A 22,025-nucleotide genomic window follows, 5' to 3' on the forward strand; every position below is an offset into this window, starting at 1 on the left:
AATACATTTCAAAGGAAAAGTTACTTTTATATTTATTATACCAATGGGTAGTTCATTTTCAAGATCGAGATTTTACATCTACAATTATAATCTACCTGTAGAAGCGTATTGACAACACTACCTAAAGTATAAAAACTATTAATAATAATCAGGTAGCATAATGGCCCCTGCCAGGAGGTTCTGTTATATTATTAGATCATTTTTTCTCATGCAGCAGGTAGAAAAAGGCTAATTTTAGAAACTTAAGATAATGTGGCGTAACTTCACATTTTATATGTTTATTATACATATTGAAGACTATTGAATGAAGTAATGCAACATTTGAGGTTTTACATAAAAATTTATGTTTTAAGTAAAAAATCTCAATATCTTTGCACCACTGCAGTATAGGCTATGCTGCAAAGGTTAAATACACTTAATTACATTGCTGTATTGATACATTGTATCATTGTGTTGTTATTATCAATATTTCAATAAATCAACTCAAAAGATTTTTCCATTTTGGGACCTTATTTAATGTCATAGGTCACAATTTACCATTTGTAAAAACGTATCGTAGGAGAATATAAATGTAAAATTTGACACAATATTGATTTATTAATAACATATTAAATATGAAAATAAACGTGTTTATATAGACCAAAAGTGTTTATATGACTTATAGAAAATTAAGTTGTTCTATTAAACTAAACTCAAGATATAGCCAACTAATACACAGCTTACATATATAATATCCTCAGTTACACTCAGATTTCACACAGACTTTTTTTATGGCCATTTTTTATGTTGATATTTTATACATGTTTTATGTAAATACACAAAAAAATAGAAATAGAAATATAGAATTCGTCTTCTTTTTTTTAGCAGCTTTGATGTTGGTCTACTATCAAGCAACTGCCTTTAATAACGGGGATTGAGAGCCATAACATAAAACGGGTGAGTTTATTTGGCGAGGCGCCGGAAGCAGCAGGTTGGTGGAGGACAACGGAGAGGGGAGCGCGGACAGCGAAGAGATTATCTCTCGGGCTTTATCTAAACTCTCTTTTCTATATTTTCTCATTCGTACTGCTTCAAAACAAAATGGCTTTGACCCAAGAATCTCTTTTGTCTTTTTTACTGGAACACGGAGGCAAAGTGAAGAACTCGGAGCTACTAAACAACTTCAGGAGTCTAATCAGCTGCAGCGATCCCGCGGAAAAGCAGCACAATAGGGACCTTTTCAAGAAGTTGGTGAACAGCGTCGCTGTGGTCAAACAGATCGACGAGGTAAAGTTTGTGGTTGTGAAGAAAAGGTATCAGGACTTTGTTAAAGAGGTCGCGCAGGATGCCTCGCAGAGAATGCAGATGGAGGACAGTTTCTCAAGCCAAAATACGAGCTTTTCGTACACATCTCCTCATCGAGCAGAGTCAGCCAGGGTGATTTATTCTGATATTGAGAACAATAATATGTGCTGTCCCTCAAACATACATGGCAACTATTATGGTGATGCCAAACATACGTCTGTGGGGGCTATTCTGGAAAGGAGCCCGTTACCAAGAAACATAAGTTGTGCGGACGCAACTACTGTTAAAGTCCTGAATATCTCCGGAGATCGGGCGAGCAGAGCGAGGAAATCTGGAGCTGTGTTCGCTGTCATAGCAGTTAAATCCCCTCCCAGAGACTCCGCACCAGCAACACAGGATGGATTACATTCCCAAGTGCATCCGCATAAAACCTCGGACAAACCAATCACGTTGGTAACAAAAGTTTCTACACCATCTGGGCCGACTCTGAAACCTAACTTTCCAGCTTGTGCAAAAAGAGACTCCCAGTGTTGGAAAGACAGACAGACAGAGGACATGCAACCGCCAGGCTTTCCCCTGCTGAGGCCCCAAAACAAGAGAGATGATGCAAAGTACTCAGAGTCTGTGCCTTTGGAGCCTTTAGCTCATGAGTGGCTGGTAAAGTGTGCTGCTGGACTGTGGGGACAGATTCATGGTTTGCTGCTGCAGGACACACGGTTAGCACAGAAGAAAGACTTCATGTCAGGTTTCACAGCACTGCACTGGGCTGCCAAGAATGGCAACAGCGAGATGATACACAAGCTCGTGAATATCTCCAGGAAAAGAGGCACCTGTGTTAACATCAACAGCAAAGCACATGGAGGATACACACCTTTACACATCGCAGCAATGCACGGCCACACTGAAGTAATGGTTTTGCTTGTGCAAGGTTACGGAGCCAATGTGAATGAAAGAGATAATGGTGGCAAGAAGGCCTTCCACTACCTGGGCAAAGGTGTGTCAGCTGAGGTCAGAGCACTTATGGGAGGACTGCAGCAGAACAACTACAGGGAGAAGACAGAAGATGAAGAATACAGAGAGCACCCAAAAGGCTTTAACACAATTAGTAAACTCTTCCAGCCTCACGTAGGGAAGAAACAAAAGACAACAACTAAGTTTGCTCATGACTGGTGAGAATGATCAAAAAGGAAGCTGCGAGATGGACAATATGAAAATCGTTATAAATAATACTGTCTTACTTTGTATATTGTGTTAATATAAAACAACGTACATCATTGTTTATCTTTTAGAGCACTTAAAGTCTATAACTAAATTACAAACGTGTCCCAGCACTTACTGCAGCTCTCTTCTACAGTGTATCACTGTTGAATGTACTATTTATGAATGGTATTTATAATTTAATGTTCTTTTCTTTAGTTGAACTCCATGTATTAACAATGAATTCTATTTTGAACCCTTTGCATTTATTTTACTTACTAACAACACAAGCACTGATATTCAAACATATTTTCATTACTTCGTGTGTAACAAATGTTGAGAAGTTACCTCTTGATTCGTGACTTCAAAGTGTGAGGAAACAGGTGCTATCAACACTGGTGTGAAACTATTTTGTGTTGTTGATGTAGAATGCTTATTGCTTTTGTGCACAGCAGATCAAGTATATTATGATATTCTGATCACCAAATAAAGTTCTTCAAAGCAAAGCAAGTGCAGAAGAAACATTGGATACTGTTGTCGAAAGAAAATAGTGGGAGGTTTAACATTTTGAAAAAGTTTCAGTAAAAGCAAAAGGGGACTTTTGTGGTGGCCAGTTATGCAAAGCAGGCCACCAGACTGTGTGGTGGAATGTCTCCTTTATCAATCTCTTTGTGAACTTGAGCTCTAATGGATGAGAAAGGCCTCCCTTTGTGGGACAACATGGGCTTCATTCTGTAGACTGACGTGCTAAAAAAAAACATGATTTCTCTCAACTGCAAAAAAAAAAGAAGCCAAAGATTAAATTGTAGGGTGGGGTCTGATTTAAATGGGAAAGAAATAATCCCTAAATGGAAAACCAACAACCTCTTTAATGGCTATGTTGTCATTAATGAATGAATGGACTTTTCCCAGATACGATATGCTTGAAAACAGTAATCTGCTTTTTCTCTCTCCATGTGTCCTTAACTGACCCGGAGCAAAACAATCCTAATTGACATGAAAAGAGTTGGAGCTCAGACAATGAAGCCAAAAGCAAAACTGTGCCAGAACAATGTCCTTTGTCTTGTTATCTGGAAAAGAAGCTGCTTGCATAATAATCCCGACAGAGGACAGCTGCACTCACAACAACTATTCCACATAGTAGACTGCATTATGTGTTAAATACCACTTCAAAAACTTTTCTTTGCAAGGCAACTGGAATATCATAAAGGGAAATCTACCACAGAAAAGCTTCCTACATTTGTTTTTTAATAGCTCAGACAAAATGTGCAAAAGTCAAAGACTGTCAAAACAATACTGTGATGTGTTCCAGGTCTTGTATAATTTCCTGTCAGTACAAAACAGAACAATAAATCATTTTTGGTATACGTATAGCTACTTTAAAACAATATAATGTGCAGATTAGTATACTTTTAGTATATAGTGTGGAACTGAAAACAGCTACAACCTACTGTAAGTTTAAAGCCCAGCCAGTGGTCCATAGAAGCTACTTAGAATTCCTCATGGGGGCGACAGAAACTACGCACTATAGCTTTAATAATATGAAATGGAACAAACAACATAATTTTTCTATTTTTAGAACCTTGCAAGCAGTAGGGTTAAATATTTTCAACTTGTCCTGTGGATGGTATTACAGGAAACCTATCAATCAAAACTGTGTAATGTTCCATCTGATAAATGACCTTTAACAGCAAACGAGAGAAAGCTATATATATATATATATATATATATATATATATATATATATATATATATATATATATATATATATATATATATATAGTATAATGCCTATGCCCAGAGTTCAGCTGAACACCGGAAAAGCCTATGTTATTGTATCCAGCCAGGTACAGGGTATAAGGGGAGATTTCTTTATATATACCTAATTGTATTTTTATTTTATTTTAGAAGTTATCTGTTGTATATGGCTGATACTGGGGTAGGGCCATCACCGAAAAACAGAAATTAAATGAAGTCAATTTTGGTCGGGCTTTCAGATGGCGACAATTATGGGATTGTAAATTATTCAAAACTGACCGTGAATTGGCCCTCAGGTATGTATGATATCTATTTCATTCATAAAATAACTTTACAATGCGCAATGTGGTTGTAGTCAGTACCCTACATTAAATTACATCCCCCTTTCATTTAGTGCCTGGTTTTATTTCTTTTCAGTCCGTGTCACTATTTTCTTTTCCCTTGTCCCCCTGTACTTGTGTAAAGCATCCCTGAGTTTCATGAAATACACTATATAAATCTAAGTTATTATTACATTAGTTGCTACAACAAACTTGTAATGCCTTGGCTCGTGACACAGGGATAACAATACCCAGTTTAGCTCACGATACATCCAAAGTAGGCTAAGTTAACACTTGAAATGCAATGATGCATCTGTAACGTATTCTCTTATTGTAAATGAATGATTTTCTGTCTAAGCAAAATATTCATCACAACTATGATCTCCGGGTAACGCTAACTCAGTAATCTACAGTGGGCTAACGTGTGTTACAAAGTGACACACGTTTGTCACGGAAGTAAAGGCTGGACTACAATAGAGCTGTTTGGAGCAGTTGGTGAACAGTGTTTTCTCTGTCTGGACTTTGGGCTTTTTCACTTTGTAAACCTATAATGTGCACAAAAAGATATATACAAAATAAAGGGAAAGGGGAAAGCCAAAAAGCATAATATGAGCACTTTAATTTATTTAAGAGGTTTGTCTGATGCACAGTGTTTGTTGCAGTGAACATCAGTTGGATTATTTAGTGATTTATGTAGATGAATTAAATGTTATAGCAGTTGGAAACTATTACCAATATCAATATTATATCATTTATATATTATTAATAATTACTATTACTAATATCATCATGATTCATCATTGATATTATTGCAATTTCTGTACATATAAAACACTCATATTACACATTATCTTACTTAAACTGTGTTTTTGTGCCTTGCAATCATTAAGACTCTTTTAATGCATATCAACATGGCCTGAAATATAAAGAACAAGGGACACAAAATTGCATATCATCTCTTAAAATCATTTAGAAGCAGAAAGCTAGGAAAGCATTGTCGGAGGAACAGATAAAGAGGAAACGGCAGACTGACCGAGCGAGGAGTCAGACACAAGTAAACGTAGGAGCTGCTAAATATCTATTCCGAAGCTGTAGGGGGAGCTCTACGGAGAAACCTGCGAGCAAAAAGCAAAGAAATGGCCAAAACTGCATAGCGCCCCTTTAAAGTTCTCATTTTGTGCTTTTTGGCTTTTCCCCCTTCCTTTATTGTGTATATATCTTTTAGTGCACATTATAGGTTTACAAGGTGAAAAAGCCCAAAGTCCACCCCAAAGGGACTTACCATCTTCCAGAGAAAACACTGTTCACAAACTGCTCCAAACGGACTCCGAGACACTGTCCTGTGACTCCATGACTGTCCCGGGACAGTCAGACACTGTCCTGTACACTGTCCTGTGACTCCCAGACACTGTCCTGTGACTCCATGACTGTCCCGTACACTGTCCTGTGACTCCATGACTGTCCCGGCACAGTCAGACACTGTCCTGTACACTGTCCTGTGACTCCCAGACACTGTCCTGTGACTCCATGACTGTCCCGGGACAGTCAGACACTGTCCTGTGACTCCCAGACACTGACAGTGTACAGGACAGTGTCTGACTGTCCCGGGACAGTCATGGAGTCACAGGACAGTGCCTCTGAGTCACAGGACAGTGTACAGGACAGTGTCTGACTGTCCCGGGACAGTCATGGGAGTCACAGGATGGTATACAGGACACAATATAAAAAAAAAAAAAAAAAAAAGAGGAAACTTTTGATGGAATTCCTTGTCCTTTTGTGATTTTTAAAGTCCCCTCCAAAGGCTCAGTTTCTTTGTCTCACTTTGAACATAGATGCGACTATTAACAGATGTTATGCACATCCAATGCAGACATTCCAGAGAAATTAAGTAAATCAAGGAATGACCGATGAAAAGATTTGGTCCATGTTGCTTTGTGTCTGTATGCAGCTAAATGTAGCTATAAAGCATATTCATATTTGATAATTTGATACAGTAGTATTTTTTTAAAGCTTTGATTTGCTGAGTAGCCTATTTGTTTCGAATCAAATTATTTGCCCTCTAGTGGTTAGCAGTTTTAAAGCGGCTGCTTTATTTTGTCGTTTTTGAACATTGAGTAATTTCTATAAACTGAGACATTTGTAGCTAACTTTATTGTTAACTTACCTGCTTGGGAGCAAATCTTGCACATCTTGTCGAAAATCTTTACCCTAGGATAAATAATATTACATGGTCTATGTAAATTAATACTGTAATTTAATTGGAGAATTATGCCTACATATTGCATGGCAATAGTCAGCAATTAGCTACAGGTTTAAAATGTTAAATTATCTAACATCAGTTGACATTAGCATCTAGCTAGCTAGCTTCTGAGGGTTGAGTAAGGTTAACTCAAAAAGAAACGTTATCGATAACGTAGCTAACTCACCAATGCTTTCTTTTACACCTTGAAATTGTCAGTTTATATTTCTAAACGTTATCTAAAAAATAGCTAATATGGTTCCTTTAATACCAAACAAAACGGCTGGTAATGTATATTTTTTGTAAAATACTCAAGCGGTGAAAAGTTAAGTAGCACCGGACGTTGGAAGGATTTGTCTTCAAAATAAAAGTGCAAAATATGTCGCCATAAAGGTCCTTATTTTTAAAGGCAATGACGTGAATCTTACATACTGCTGTGTATCTAAGTTAGTAAAACATATGTTGGGAGAGAGAAAATGCTTTTAAAATTGACGTCACAGGCTTTTTTTTTGCTTTTAAAAACTTATTGTGAAGCCGAAAATCGCTTTTATTATTTCGAGTTGTACATTAAAATGCCGAAATACTTGCCATATGTAATTAGAATCATGGATGCAAGATACAGCATTGTTTAATTCAACTTAACCATGCTATCATTTAAAAATAGCCTCTTGCTGTTTTTGCTAGACTGGGATATCATGACTGAACAAGTCATAACTGGTCCCTTACCTGAGAAAGTAGCTTGGCCTATGAGTGATAGAGTTGATTGCCAACACCTGTGCATGTTGATGAGCGGCAGCTCTTGCGTGGTGCTGTTTACCTCGAGCTCTCAGTGGATATTCTCTCTAAGCTTAGTCTGGTTTCGTTGTTTATAATGGAAAAACAAATGCTGATGGCAGCTGCCCTTCGTTATATTCGAATAGTTTTCTTACTGCTGCTTGTCACCTGCAGCTCCCCGCTGGTTAGATCATCTCTGGCTGCCTCCAACGCGCTGAACAACCTGGATGACTTCACCTACCCTTATGGCAGTATCTTCTCCCCACTGCTCAAAGCCCTGTCGGAGCAAGCAGGCTCGAGGTGGAACCCAGGACTGAAGAGAAAAATGAAACCCGAGCACAGGTACATTAAATATCTGACGGAGGTTTACAAGAAGTCCTCCAGAGTGCAGAGGAGTTTGGACGGGAATAGGATCTACAACACAGTCCGACTGATAAAGCCACAAGATGAATGTCTTGCACAAAGTAATAAAGGTGAGCGAGTAGGCCTAAAACAGCTGAGAATATTGACCTCGTATATACACAAAAATATATCATATGGCAAGACAACGTTGTAATTAAATAAATAAAGGTAAAGAGTTATAGGTCAAAATATCACGTTTTTGAAAGCTGTAGTGGGGCAAAGCTGTATTACCAACTGCTTCAGGGTCCCAGACCTCCAGATGTAGGCCTATACTGTGCTTTGAATGTTGTTTTTGGTACACTGCATACAGGTGGGTTGCACCACCAGAGGGGGTCCTGCATTATTAGCTTATGCCGTGGTTCTGTCAGGGAGATCCTGGGACTAGGTTTGATTATTTCAGTGTACGTTTTCTGGTGGGGCTTATAATGAAGCTGCAATATGTGGTCTGCTAATTTCTATGTGCTTAAACTTGGAAGCTACAGGGGTGGAACGAGGGTCAGAAAGGGACAACACCGTAGTTTTAAAATTTTCACTAGTGAGGTTTTAATGACACTGGTGACTCAGATGTTGCTAAGATGCGAGACTTAAATTCATTATGTGCTGTGTATGTAGAACATTACAGCACTCAAACCCAAAGCTACTTGTCTTTTGATCCTTTTAACAGCCCTGTGGGCTGAACAACCATGTTTTGTATTATGACTTTGATATATAATATTTCATTACCACATGGAAATTAGACAGAATATTTCTAAAATGAGCAAATCTGTGTTGGTGAAAACATTGTTACATCAGAAGTCAATCTGATAAGTGATTTAATCTAAATAACGAAATAACTGGTAGGCTATATGTATTTAGTTTTCATTTTAAATAAAAACTACAAAATAATATATTAATAAGGAAAACATTGTCAAACTTGACTGCAATATTGACATGCTTAGTGGTTTGGTATAACATTTATGTTTGATGCAGTTTTTGAATCTTGCTTATGTACAATTTATTTAAAAAAAAAAGTTGTTTAGGAGGGAAATGGAAGAGAAATATGATATATCAAAACAGATCATGAGGGAAATATATCAAAATGTTTACCTGTGGTGCCTCCCTTAACTTGTGTCATGTTATAAAGGCATCAGAGACATTGTGCACTTAAACAGGCAAGACAATACAGTACAAGATGGCCATGTTTATTCTGGCTTATTAAAACTGAGTGTAATCATACATGAGTACATAGACATTTATGAGACTGATGTTTTCTCATTATTCTCATTCAGAGAGTTTTATACAGGATCTTTCCTACAGCCTTGATCAAGTTAGAAGAAAAGAACAGCTTCAGAAGTTGGCCCTGCTGTATAATTTTGACCATGACCGTGCAGCACCTATCAACTCTGTATGCTACCTGAGTCTCAAGGAGCAGGAGCCTTCAAACCAGTGTCCGCTGTGTCCTGGGGTCCACAACGCTGTGAACTTCACAGTCAGGGCAGACGAGAGGAGCAGGGGGAACTGGGTGGAGGTTGATGTCACCTCATTTCTCCAGCCTCTTTTAAAGTTTCAGAAGAAGAACCTAAACCTGCTAATCAATGTCACCTGCCCAGAGGAACAAAGAGCCAGTGGTGATGAGCGCAAAGGCCCACAGAAGTTCACCCTGAGGTCCCCTCCTCTGCTTCTTTATCTTGATGACACCAGCAAAATCGCCCAGCAGAGGTTTCTGGTCAAAGCAGATCAAAGACCAGCCACTGAGGCAAACCCATTTCACAAACCGATGGTGTTCAAACCAGAGCAGAGGATTGGGCGAATGAGAAGATGGAAAAGGGAATCTTCAAAGAGCAAACGAGGCAATAAAGGTCTTGATTTCCACCTGCCTGAGCTTCTTCCAAGCTCTGAATTCCAGACAAGCGACTGTGCCTTGTACGATTTCAGGGTGCGATTTAGCCAACTTAAACTGGATCACTGGATTGTTTTTCCACCAAAGTACAACCCCAGGTACTGCAGAGGCATCTGCCCGAGGACCATGGGCTTCATCTACGGCTCACCTGTGCACACCATGGTGCAAAACATCATCTATGAGACGCTTGACTCCTCTGTGCCCAGGCCCTCGTGTATTCCCTCCCATTACAACCCCCTGAGTGTCATGATCTTTGAAGAGGATGGCTCCTATGTCTACAAGGAGTTTGAAGACATGGTTGCCACCAGGTGTACATGTCGCTAAGCCAGCTACCAACATGTCTGTTCTTTTTTTTTTTCTTCAAGCTGAATAGAACATCACCACAAACCTCATCACAGGTGGACTCTATCCAAGTACTGGATATTCTGACCAGGTTCAGTGATTTCATGAATTTATAAAATCGTTGTGCATGAAGTTTGATCTGGAGCAGGTGTGTTTACTTAATTGTGTTTACTTAAACAAAAAGTATTTTATCCCTGTGAAAAATGTGGAAGGGTGACATTTATATCCTTTTTATTATAAGGCGTGACAAGAAAGGGTGCCAATGCATCCTGTTCTAGAAACTTACTGTTTGCAACATAGTATTGATCTGACACACTTGAAGAAGAAAATTTATGTTGTATGACTTTTGTATATTTTTTTTAAGTTTAATTAAGAATGTGACTTTATGCATGTCATGTCTATTTAAAAAAAGAAGAAGAAGAATGAATTCACTGTGTGTCTGTGCTCAGCTTAGGGATATGTAAAAGAGTGAAAATATGTAGACTGTATGAAAAGTTGGCAAATAAAAAAAAGAAAATGCATAAAGCTAGCTGTAAATGGTCCTTAAACATAGGGAAAATATTTATGCACTAAAGAAACAAGAAAGATTTAGATTTTTGCAATGGAGAGTTTGCTCTGATTGAGTCTAAATGGTCCGGCCAAATACACATTAGACTATGCAGCGACACCAGTTTCAGTAGGATTGTGTGTGAGGGTGCAGAGTTAGTGGCCCTCATTTATGAAACGTGCGTACGACGTAAAACAGACGTAGGACGGTCGTACGCCGATTCCTACGCAAAGCTCGGCATTTATCAATTTGGGTTAGGTAAAATCTCACATCTGGTTTGAACTCGTGTACGCAAGTTTTCGAGTCAGTGTGGACTTGCGGTGCAGCATATAATCAGTTTTTAACAGGAGAAGGAGAAGTCATCAGTTAACTTATCAGCAATGGCAGATCTGGCTCTTTTATAAGACCTCTATGCGCCGGTACAACAGTGCACACGGCAGAAAAAGTCTGCAACATTGTTTTAGCCTGTGGGGTTCTGCACAACATGTATATTATTAGTGGACAGCCCATCCGGTTTCGCAAAGTGCTGCAAATGCGGAAGTGCCTTAAAGCTGCATTCTATCTGAATTCCAGCAGGGGGCGACACGTGCGGTTTCTGTAGAAGTCTATGAGAAAGTGACCCAGTTCTCACTTGATTTATTACCTCAGTAAACCTCTTCATAATGAGTTTATGGTCTCAATCGCTAGTTTTAAGTCTTCTGCAACACAGAATGATGTTCATTGTTTGAATTATGGTCTTGTTGATTTTAAAATCGGCGATAAAGCAGAGGGTGTTTTAGGAGAGAGAGAGCGAGAGAGAGAGCGAGAGAGAGAGAGAGAGAGAGAGATTTGACCAGCTTTCTTCGTAGTGACTGTGACACTTTGGTCGCCTAATAATATCTTGTTCAGCGTTCGGTTGGACGACAAGACACTCAAAGGAGTCGGCAGTTCAGTTTTTCTGGTAAGTAACGTTACATTTTTTAAATACTGTTTTTCGTTAGCGAACGTTAGTATCCCAATTAATATCAGTTTGCTAGCTATATTGCACCTTGCTAACCAAGCTAGCGGGCTAACATTATGCAGATCGTATAAACTGATTCAAATATATATTTAACGTTACAGTCGTATACAGTAGGTATGCATAACGGTCTCGCCGGTAATCTAATTTTAACCATATGCGGTGTTATTGCTAATCGATGCGCATGCCTCCCTAACCCTCAAGCTAATGGTAGCTAATGTTGGCTTAAAATCAAAGCCTGATATACCGTAGTTAATGCTATGGTGCAAAGTCATATTAAACCCTATATTCGCACGGGATTAGAATACTTTTGGGACTGCGTGTGATTTAGAAATTACCCCCTTACATCTGAGTTTCGTGTGGCGCATTCGCACAGGACAAGCAGATACTGCTTTTACTTGAATATACTGAAATATATGTTCCTGCCCGAGAGTTGGGCAACGTTACCCGGAGGTGCCCGAAGGACAGGCACATAATATCATCCCCGCCGCGGCGGCACCCACACAGCATCACCGTCACCCTCGGACAAAGCCGCGGGGGGAACGCGTAGACTCGGAGACGGAGGTCTCTGGGCGGGGCAGTGGGCCAGAATATGCGTTTATGCTGTTACACTGATGTCTTTCTTCCACTTACTGTAGTTGCGTCTGCTAATCTATTTGAAGACCTTCTGTCAGCACATTAGTCTGTTTTAAGATGAGTCGCATACATGTTACAATCTATTTACAAGTGCTGTTTATTACCAAAATGTACATATCAATACAAAAGTGTTGCGTACAATACACATTGTCTAAGATAAATTTGACATGTAGGAGTATGTTTACTTAATACTGCATGTCCTCAACTGAAGCATAGATTCATGTAGGCGCATATATTAATATAATTCATTGTGATCTACCATGCCTTAACTACATGTTTGTCTATTACAAACATTTGCCTGTCCTTATCCTTTCTCTTGTGCCTCAGCTGCCATTGGAACCTGACTGCTGCTACCGCTTCACTCCTGCCATCCACCGGAGCAGACAGCCACCACCACCACTGGACCCCACCACCAGCCGGCCTACTATCTTCCTCTGACGGACCCGCTCCTTCCCAGAAAGCACCGACCCGTTCTCCATCCTGGAAACTTTGACGTGCTTTTCCCCCCTCAGAAACCTGGACTCGATACTTTAAATAAAACCTGTTAATTCACACTCCTGGCTCTGCGTTCTGTTCACCATTCAAACCTAAAAGTTAGCACTTTATAAATATGTATAAGGCATATAATTGAGATATTTTATGTATAGGATTAAACTGTTAGAATTAGATATTGACTTTGCATGATCTTGTATGGTTTTTAGTTTTCATACTTTAAAAATGTCAGTGCAGTAAATATAAGGTACATTGATTTAATTATTACATTGAATAAGTTGTTTATTTTGTCTTTGCAATTTGTGATCATACTTTTGTTATAATGAATTTACAATAACCCTACACAGATTAAACAGCACTTAGTGCATTTTCAATTACCTACTAAACACTTGACTACGTATTTGAAATATATTCAAATATATAAATTAATCTAAAAGAATTTTGGTGAAGTGTTTTCATGGTGATTAAAATTGACAAGTACATAAAGACACACAAGAAAAGCACAAACTACATTCTGCTGATCCTTTGTCAACATTTAAGTAAGTATGGTAACATTTAAGAAATCATTTATGTTGATTAAAGCCCAAATAGACACTTTTAATCAATAACAAATTCTATCAAATTACCAATGTCTTGTATGACTACAATACTGTATGTTCCTATACTTACTTCAGAAAAACAACAAATGTAGCTTTAGAAAGACCTTTATTTCACATTGAAATGGGCATTAACTTCAAAAACTACATAAACCAAAAACACTGGCAATATTTTTAACATTATGTTTAAACTGATGAATTAAATAATGTAGCTCACCTTTTACAATCCAGTGTAAATTCCACACATAAATCACTGCTGTGGGTCAAGGTAAAGGCAAACTTCACTGTCACAAGTGAATTCTGCATAATAAAAAGAGGTAGTTGAATCACTAGTGCCACATTGTTAATTACAGTAGAAATGGTTGACATTACAAACCACAATATAAAAATATAGCTTAACCTATAAAGCTTAAAGCACTTGTGCAGCACTGTTCAGTCAAGTCCAAATGCCTGGGTAAAGAAATAAAAGTTGCCTTTACAATTACAGTGAGCATAGTGTGACAGTCTGTTGGTTGTCTGTAATGCACAATGGAAAAAGAAAAGTAACTATTACTTAATTCTGAGGCATTGGGTTGGGATCACATGCCATCATGGCTCTCCACACTCCTATTTCTGAAAGAAAGAAAAAGTCATAAATTTCCATTTGAGCCCCTCATAGTTAAATATATATGCACACTAGCATGTAACTGTACTTCATTAATTATCTAGGAGAATACAGATGAATTAACAACAGTGTATTGTTCTTTAGTGTAACTTTAAGTCAGTTAAATTATCTTATTTCTGCTAACGTTAGCTCTTAAAAGCATGTAAAGGCTAAATGCGCCAACCATAGACTGATGATACTTGCTAACAGTTGCAAGACTTTATCGGTGCTTTATGGTTATTACAGTTAGCCAAACGTTCTAAGAAACTTGGTTAAACATTTGCTAATAGTTAGCGTTAGATAATGATAAGCATTGACAATCACCATTTTGCATTTCGCTGACACTACGTTTAAATTAGGAAAACGTAGCTAAACTTCAATTTGCAGAAAATTAATGTTGGCATGTTTTACCATAAGTGGCTAGCTAACGTTACAGACAATTTACATGGTAACGTCAGATACATTTACTTTACAATGGGACTCCTGTTAAGAAATGTCTAAAAGACGTGTTCGTTCTGATTTCTGGAGGAAGGAGGAGGCTGGGGTCGAATTGAAAGATTAAGCAAAAGGTTTAATAAAACAACATGAAAACGACAGTCAAAACACAATTGTTACACTGCAACTGACAGCAGACTGATCTCATGCTTCATCCTTGCGGAGTCACAGAAGAACAGTCATGTGACATGACAAACAATACAGCGGACTCCAACTGCTTCCCTTGCGGGGTCACAGATTGAAGTCCTGAGACAGTATCCGGATCACACATTTATTCCCTCCACCTGGGTGGTTCCTCAAAATTAAATCTTTCCCTATTGGTCAGATGTCTCTCAAAAGAAAAGGTGTACGTTCCCAATCAGTGTCTTGAGGCTACACCCGGTCACAGGGTCTTACCGAGACGGTGTCAATTGTTTCCAATCTACAGCAATACTCGTTCTTTGTCTTAATCACGTCTGGCTCAACAGGGGATGGCTCCCCCAAAAAGTGTTACCTTTTCTGTGGGGACAATGAGTCTCCTACAGTATGCTAAATAACAGCCATGACCTAATTAATTCTTTAGAAGCTAGAGTTTGGGTGAGGCAGTCAAATGCTGATTAGTGTATTTGATTAGATCTAGCATGTACATTGTTTTCAAAACAATAACCAGGTTTTAACTTTTTAACTTCAACAATCCCTCATTGAATGTTAATGAAAACAATGTAATTACATAAACATAAAAATACAAAAAAAATGTAGACATTAGCAAAATGTGTTTGATTTATACAAGAAATTATTTTCCATCTCTGACCTCATCTTATCTGACTACATATCTTGTATCTTGTTATTTCTCTAACAAAATATATGTAGCTGGTTTTATACAGAGATTAGTGACTAGCATTCCTTTTGAAACAAAAACAGATACACTTAATTAAATCAGAAGCTATTAAAAGTTGTTGACCAGGTAAAAACAATGGGAGGGAAAAAATCTTAGAAATCAAAACCAAATTCTACATTCCACAGTGCACTTCAAATACTGCACAAGTAATAACTTGTCTCAAATCTGTAATTTGTAACATTGGAGCAACAAACATTAATTCACAAAAACTCTGAGCAGACATTTTGCTCCCATTTTCAACTGCTGCTCATTCATGCATTCACTGAGAAACTCCACTGAAACTTTAAAACATTTCCACATCTTTCATACGTTCAGGGTCGGCGCCCCAACTCTTCCAAAGACATTCATAGCAATTAATCCATTTCCACTTTTTTCTTCCATTCTCACTGATCCACCCTTTTCCCCAAAAATCAAAACAGCCATCCAATTGGCCTTTCAATCATAAAGCATTCACAATGCAATCTCTTCAGAAATTTCATTTCTCTAGTTTACCGTATTTTCCATAGTCTGACCCCTAGCTGGTTTTAGTAGACGCTCTGTTGTAATGATTTACCAATCAGATGGAGTTGCTGTTCGTTATACCACTCAGGAAATGGAATTCCCAATGCAAAACTCAACACAAACAAACATCCACAACCAAACTGCGTCTGTAACCTCAACACGTCCACAAACCCCACCGCTGAGCTGCACGCTCTCAATTTAAACAAAACAATCTTATTTACAATTTTTTACAAAACACACACAGCGCGCGCGAGTCGCTGCCGCAGACTAAAATCCCAGCACCACAATTCTTTTAAAATGTATTTACAGTAGGCCTTTCTTTACAATTCCTAAGTGTTTTCACACAATTCGACTATACCTATTATTAAATTGATTTTCCTATTTCCATACTATGGGTCACGAGGAAAAACTGGGGGGTGTTCCAATGGCGCTTTATTTCCGCCGTCGCCGCAAAATCAGCTTTACCAAGTCCTACTTCCCCACAGCTGTTAAGCTGGCTTTGAAAAAGTCTTAATGTTTTCCTCCGTGCCTTCACAGAAACTAATTCTCTGTGGCCGTCTCCCAGTCTTTCTATTTAAAATGTATTTGTTGGTTCTGACCCGGCCGATTCAAACGGACTCCTACTTGCACGCGGCTCAAACGCTACCTCGTGTCTCCCGTCCCGGTCGGTTCCTGTGCATTTACTATACCATGGACCTTCTTTCAGGCTTTTTAAGCTTTAACCCATACAAATCACACATAATCACATACATTGCCTTTGACTTATCGCTCTCAACGCAGTTCTCAATTGGGCATTACTTTTATCAATTACTTTTACAGATTTTAATAGACTTATGAGTTTGTCGCTGCTGATCTTTCCCACCTAAATCTTCCTAAATTAACTATTTGCAGATTTTCGATAAAAACAGGTTCTGGCTCACCTTTTCATTTCGGGCCCTGCGTGAGAGAGGTCAGCAGTCAGCACTACAGTTTTTCAATTCGCCTTTTTTCCTTTCATCCTCCAAAATTCACCGTCGGGGCTTACCAATTGTTAAGAAATGTCCAAAAGACGTGTTCGTTCTGATTTCTGGAGGAAGGGGGAGGCTGGGGTCGAATTGAAAGATTAAGCAAAAGGTTTAATAAAACAACGTGAAAACGACAGTCAAAACACAATTGTTACACTGCAACTGACAGCGGACTGATCTCATGCTTCATCCTTGCGGAGTCACAGAAGAACAGTCATGTGACATGACAAACAAATACACTGTAAACAGCGGACTCCAACTGCTTCCCTTGCGGGGTCACAGATTGAAGTCCTGAGACAGTCTCCGGATCACACATTTATTCCCTCCACCTGGGTGGTTCTTCAAATTAAATCTTTCCCTATTGGTCAGATGTCTCTCAAAAGAAAAGGTGTACGTTCCCAATCAGTGTCTTGAGGCTACACCCGGTCACAGGGTCTTACCGAGACGGTGTCAATTGTTTCCAATCTACAGCAATACTCGTTCTTTGTCTTAATCACGTCTGGCTCAACAGGGGATGGCTCCCCCAAAAATAGTTACCTTTTCTGTGGGGACAATGAGTCTCCTACAGTATGCTAAATAACAGCCGTGACCTAATTAATTCTTTAGAAGCTAGAGTTTGGGTGAGGCAGTCAAATGCTGATTAGTGTATTTGATTAGATCTAGCAAGTACATTGTTTTCAAAACAATAGCTGGGTTTTAACTTTTTAACTTCAACATTCCTCTTATATGACTATGGGACAAAGATATATTAAAAACCTAGCAAAGCTTCTTCTTCTTCTGTTGGCTTTCAGACTAGATGCCTCGTGGCATATTGCTGCCTCCCACAGGACATTTTATGCACTAGTCAAAAGTATTGTCAGCTTCAGTGGAGTAGTCCTGTCGCAGAGATGTAATCCATGACGGCTTCCACTATCTCCCATTTATATTCAGGGGGATTTAATAAGTCTCTCAATGTCATGTGCTGTATTCCCATGTGACATAGCGCAGTGGACAACTGTCCTCTTTCATCTTTGTACCGAAGACAGTCCAAAAGTACATGTTTTTGTTTGCAGGTTCCACACAATCCATCTTCACGTTTACCCATCTTTGCCAGATCCCATGCAAGACCACAATGGCCGAGTCTAAGCCTTGTCATTATGACGGAGTGTCTTCTGCCTTTACCCAAATAACCTTGCTCTGCCGGTACCTTATCTTGAATTGAAAAATAATGACGGCCCCTCTTTTCCTTTTCCCACTTCCTCTGCCCCACTGCTATAGAATTTTTCTTAATGACAGACCGGCACTCAGATATCCCAACACATACCCTTAACTCAATTTCTCTTTTCAGTGCCATTTTAGCTGCCTTATCTGCTGTCTCATTCCCCTCTACCCCAACATGAGCAGGCACCCACAGAAATCCCACCAATCCTCCAGCCTTCTCGATCTTATACAATAGAGCCATCACTTCCCCCTTCCCCCATTTGCTTCCTATCAGAGTTTTTAAAACTGAAGCCGAATCTGAACATATGACTGCTCTCTTTGGCAGCACTTCCTCCACCCACTGTAGTGCCCAAATTATAGCTATTAGCTCTGTTGTATAAACCGATACCCCCTCAGACAGTCGTTTGAGCTGTACAATTCCTAGTTGAGGAATATAAAAAGCAAAGCCAGACTTCCCAGTTTGTGGATCTTGAGATCCATCTGTGTAAATCTGAAGATAAGACTCCCAATGCTCACCCAGCCTTTGTTTAACCAACCCCGGACATAAACCACCTTCACGATGTTTTAAGTTTTCCAATATACTGAAGTCTATGTCTGGGGTGGGCAGGATCCATGGCGGTATAACTGCCCAGTACACCTGCGAGGGCCACACCTGCCTCTCCCAGTCCCAGTTTCTCCACCTTTTTGCTGATGTTAAATCAATTTCTTCCTTTTCTCTGCTGCCCACTCCCAAGCATTATTCAGAACTGATTTTGTTGGGTGCTCTTCTTTGTATCCCCACAATTTAACAACATAATGCATTGCCAGTTTCTCTTGTCGAATTGACAATGGCATCTCCCCCATCTCAACCAGTAAAGCTGGAACTGGGGTTGTACGAAGAGCCCCACAACATATCCTCAGAGCCTTGGCCTGTGTTACATCCAGTTTCTTTAAGTGTGATTCAGCTGCTGTTCCATAACATATACAACCATAGTCTAGTCTTGACCTTATCATTGCTCTGTAAATCATCCTAGCAAAGCTAAATCTTACCTTGAATTATGTATGCTAGCTTTCAGCAGAAGTTGCATCCAGATTGCCAGTGAACGTGTGTAACGTAACGAAGGGTGTAAGCAACGTTGCTAACTCAAAAAAAAAGAAAAATACAGTCAGATACCGCCCAACTGTCTACGGCTCCTCCCTCACTCCTCCTTCTCGTCTAAAAACGTCACATCCGCAACCACGATGGCTGCACCCATAAACGCAAACTCGACGACTCATATCAGCTCTCCACAAACCAATGGGTGACGTCACACATGCTCTGTCCATTAATATTAACAGTCTATGAGAAAAACACGAGTAGGGCCTAGCCTAAAATAGTTTTCTCTGATGCTAACCTGTGATTGGGATTCAAGTTGACAGTCATTGGCATATTGTCTAATATTAATAATTAATAATAGTCTAAACCAGTTGATACCCAGATTAAACAGGTCTACAAGAATATTTGAAGGCCTGGGAATTAATCCTTGGTGGAGCCAGAAGAGTCAATTCTTCCCCTTATCATTACAAAAACTCCAGTCCGCCAGGTGGCGGTTACTTCCTCATTGTTAGCAGCCTACCAACGCTTGAATAAAGAGGAAGGACACCGGATCTTTCATGGAATTGTCATTGACAATTTGCATAGGGTCCAACCAAGGGGGTAAGCTTGCTTCAGAACTCGAGCCATCTATGGCGCCATTTTGTTGCTAACTAGCCATCACCTCCTGTTAGCATTCCGCTGACCGCCATTTTTTTTTTACGTCACTTGACTGCGAATAACTTTACATCAGAAATGTTTGAAGACTCTATTTGTCCGTTGTTTAGTTCCAAAGAAACACAACAATGTATAAAAGGCTTCATTACCTTGTACCTCACGTTATGGCTCCGTAGCAGACGTTTTTGTAAATATAAGCTAACGATTGTGTCATAACCAAGTGACTTACTGTCGCATAGTAGAGGAATTACCGTATAGTACAGGAGAAGCTCGCGGGCAGTTTCGACTTACATGAGCTGTTTAGGTTTAATTACTAATATTAACTAGCATGTTAGTTAGCAATAATTAGCCTGTGCCCATGTTATCTCCTTACATACACCTACACTCTCCGTATCTGTAAGATTGGGAATGATTGAGATTTCTCTTGGCACAGCTACCAGATAGTCGGGGAGCCAAAGCCTCAAAAATGGGTTTGACCTGACATGGTCTGCCATACTTTTTATTTGTGTTTTTTCTGTTAACTTTGACCCTAAGAACCAATAATTGGAGGGTCTGCTCTGCCGGAAATATCGCGAAAAAAAATTGTGGCCATTTTAGTGTATGCAACCTTCATTTTTTATCAGAAATATGTGAAAAAATCCTCAGTGGGTTGGGTAGGCTGGCAATAAATGCAATCCAGATACACAGAACACATTTGCTGACAACATCCACTGAAAAATAATTCTTAAAACACATTTCTACATGATTTTTGCTCAATTTAATGCAAAAAAATAGGCGTTTTCTCACTTTTTTCCAATATTTTCATCTTTACTTCATTGGCAATCAACTATTCCCCCAAGTTATGACATCAATCAATATGCCATTCTTTTCACCAAACAGTACACTCATTCCACAGAAAGAAATATAAAAATCCAACCAAAATCAATGGATCTGTGAGGATTTCACTACTAGTTGGTGATCAACAGGCTCAGAACCTCAATAGAATTTTAGACTTTTCTCAAAATTCCCAAAGACATACTGGATTTTTAACATGGTTGCTAATGTCCACATTATTAAACATCATGGCCTAGGCATATTTTTAATTTCAACATAATTTACTATACTATACGGTAATTCCTCTACTATGTGACACAATCGTTAGCCTATTTTTACAAAAACGTCTGCTACGGAGCCATAACATGAGGTACAAGGTAATGAAGCCTTTTATACATTGTCGTGTTTCTTTGGAACTAAACAACGGACAAATAGTCTTCAAACATTTCTGATGTAAAGTTATTCGCAAGTGAAAAAAAAAAAAAAAAGGCGGTCAGCGGAATGCTAACAGGAAGTGATGGCCAGTTAGCAACAAAATGGTGCCATAGATGGCTCGAGTTCTGAAGCGAAGCTTACCCCCTTGGTCAAACTGCGTTGTTGTCAGTACCCGATCCGTTCCACCTGCACAATCCGTTCTGCGCGTGATCGCTTTGTAGCAACAAAATGGCGCCATCGGAGGTTCGCGTTCTGAAGCGAAGCTTACCCCCTTGGTACTGACAGTCTTGTAAACTAACCCTGAAAGACTTTCAGAGCGATCACCTCTTGTTAGCATTACACTGACCGCCATTTTTTTTTTTACGTCACTTGACTGCGAATAACTTTACATCTGAAGCGTTTAAAGACTCTATTTGTCCATTGTTTATTTATAAAGAAACACGACAATGTATAAAAGACTCCATTACCTTGTACCTCACGTTATAGCTCCGTAGCAGACGTTTTTGTAAAAATAAGCTAACGATTATGTCATAACCAAGTGACTTACTGTCGCACAGTAGAGGAATTACCGTACAGTACAGGAGAAGCTCGCAGGCAGTTTCGACTTACATTAGCTGTTTAGGTTTAATTACTAATGCTAACTAGCATGTTAGTTAGCAATAATTAGCCTGTGCTTATGTTATCTCCTTACATATACCTACACTCTCCGTCTCTGTAAGATTGGAAATGATTGAGATTTCTCTTGTCACAGCTACCAGAAGACTTACAACTTTCAGACACGTTGCTCACGTCACATTTACGTTGTCTCTGTCAGTTGGAGGCTGCGCAGTAAAGCAAGTGATCACCGGAAAAGTGCTTCTAATAG

General features: G+C 39.2%; 2 protein-coding genes and 1 long non-coding RNA gene across 5 annotated transcripts in view; 2 read left to right on the forward strand and 1 right to left on the reverse strand.

Annotated features, from left to right (window-relative positions):
* The window catches only part of LOC114562476 (septin-8-A), a 17,306-nt gene extending 9,292 nt beyond the window's left edge, over positions 1-8,014 (reverse strand). The window contains exons 1-2 of one of the 3 annotated variants that reach the window (XM_028588853.1): positions 6,986-7,142; positions 6,724-6,767 (exon numbers count right to left, since the gene is read on the reverse strand). The gene's annotated coding sequence lies outside the window, so the exon portion shown is untranslated. Of the gene's footprint in view, positions 1-6,723; positions 6,768-6,985; positions 7,143-7,524 lie in introns of those variants that run through there. The other 2 variants (XM_028588854.1, XM_028588855.1) reach the window with 2 other exon arrangements.
* On the forward strand, positions 7,406-10,327 carry gdf9 (growth differentiation factor 9). Its single transcript, XM_028588856.1, has 2 exons — positions 7,406-8,045; positions 9,243-10,327. Exons 1-2 carry the CDS (start codon positions 7,670-7,672, stop codon positions 10,175-10,177), a joined length of 1,311 nt encoding a protein of 436 aa, XP_028444657.1. The 5' UTR covers positions 7,406-7,669; the 3' UTR covers positions 10,178-10,327.
* Positions 10,328-11,579: 1,252 nt separating this feature from the next.
* On the forward strand, positions 11,580-12,929 carry LOC114563412 (uncharacterized). The gene is made up of 2 exons (XR_003693608.1): positions 11,580-11,682; positions 12,703-12,929. It is a non-coding gene; the product is annotated as an uncharacterized LOC114563412 (long non-coding RNA).
* Positions 12,930-22,025: the final 9,096 nt, after the last annotated feature.

Source organism: Perca flavescens, chromosome 10 (genome assembly GCF_004354835.1).
Source record: "Perca flavescens isolate YP-PL-M2 chromosome 10, PFLA_1.0, whole genome shotgun sequence".
NCBI classification, from domain to species: domain Eukaryota; kingdom Metazoa; phylum Chordata; class Actinopteri; order Perciformes; family Percidae; genus Perca; species Perca flavescens.

Coding starts and splice junctions, on each gene's coding strand:
- gdf9 (XM_028588856.1), top strand. CDS start 7,670: ATGGAAAAACAAATGCTGATGGCAGCTGCCCTTCGTTATATTCGAATA. Junction 8,046..9,242: donor TCTTGCACAAAGTAATAAAG/GTGAGCGAGTAG, acceptor ATTCTCATTCAG/AGAGTTTTATACAGGATCTT.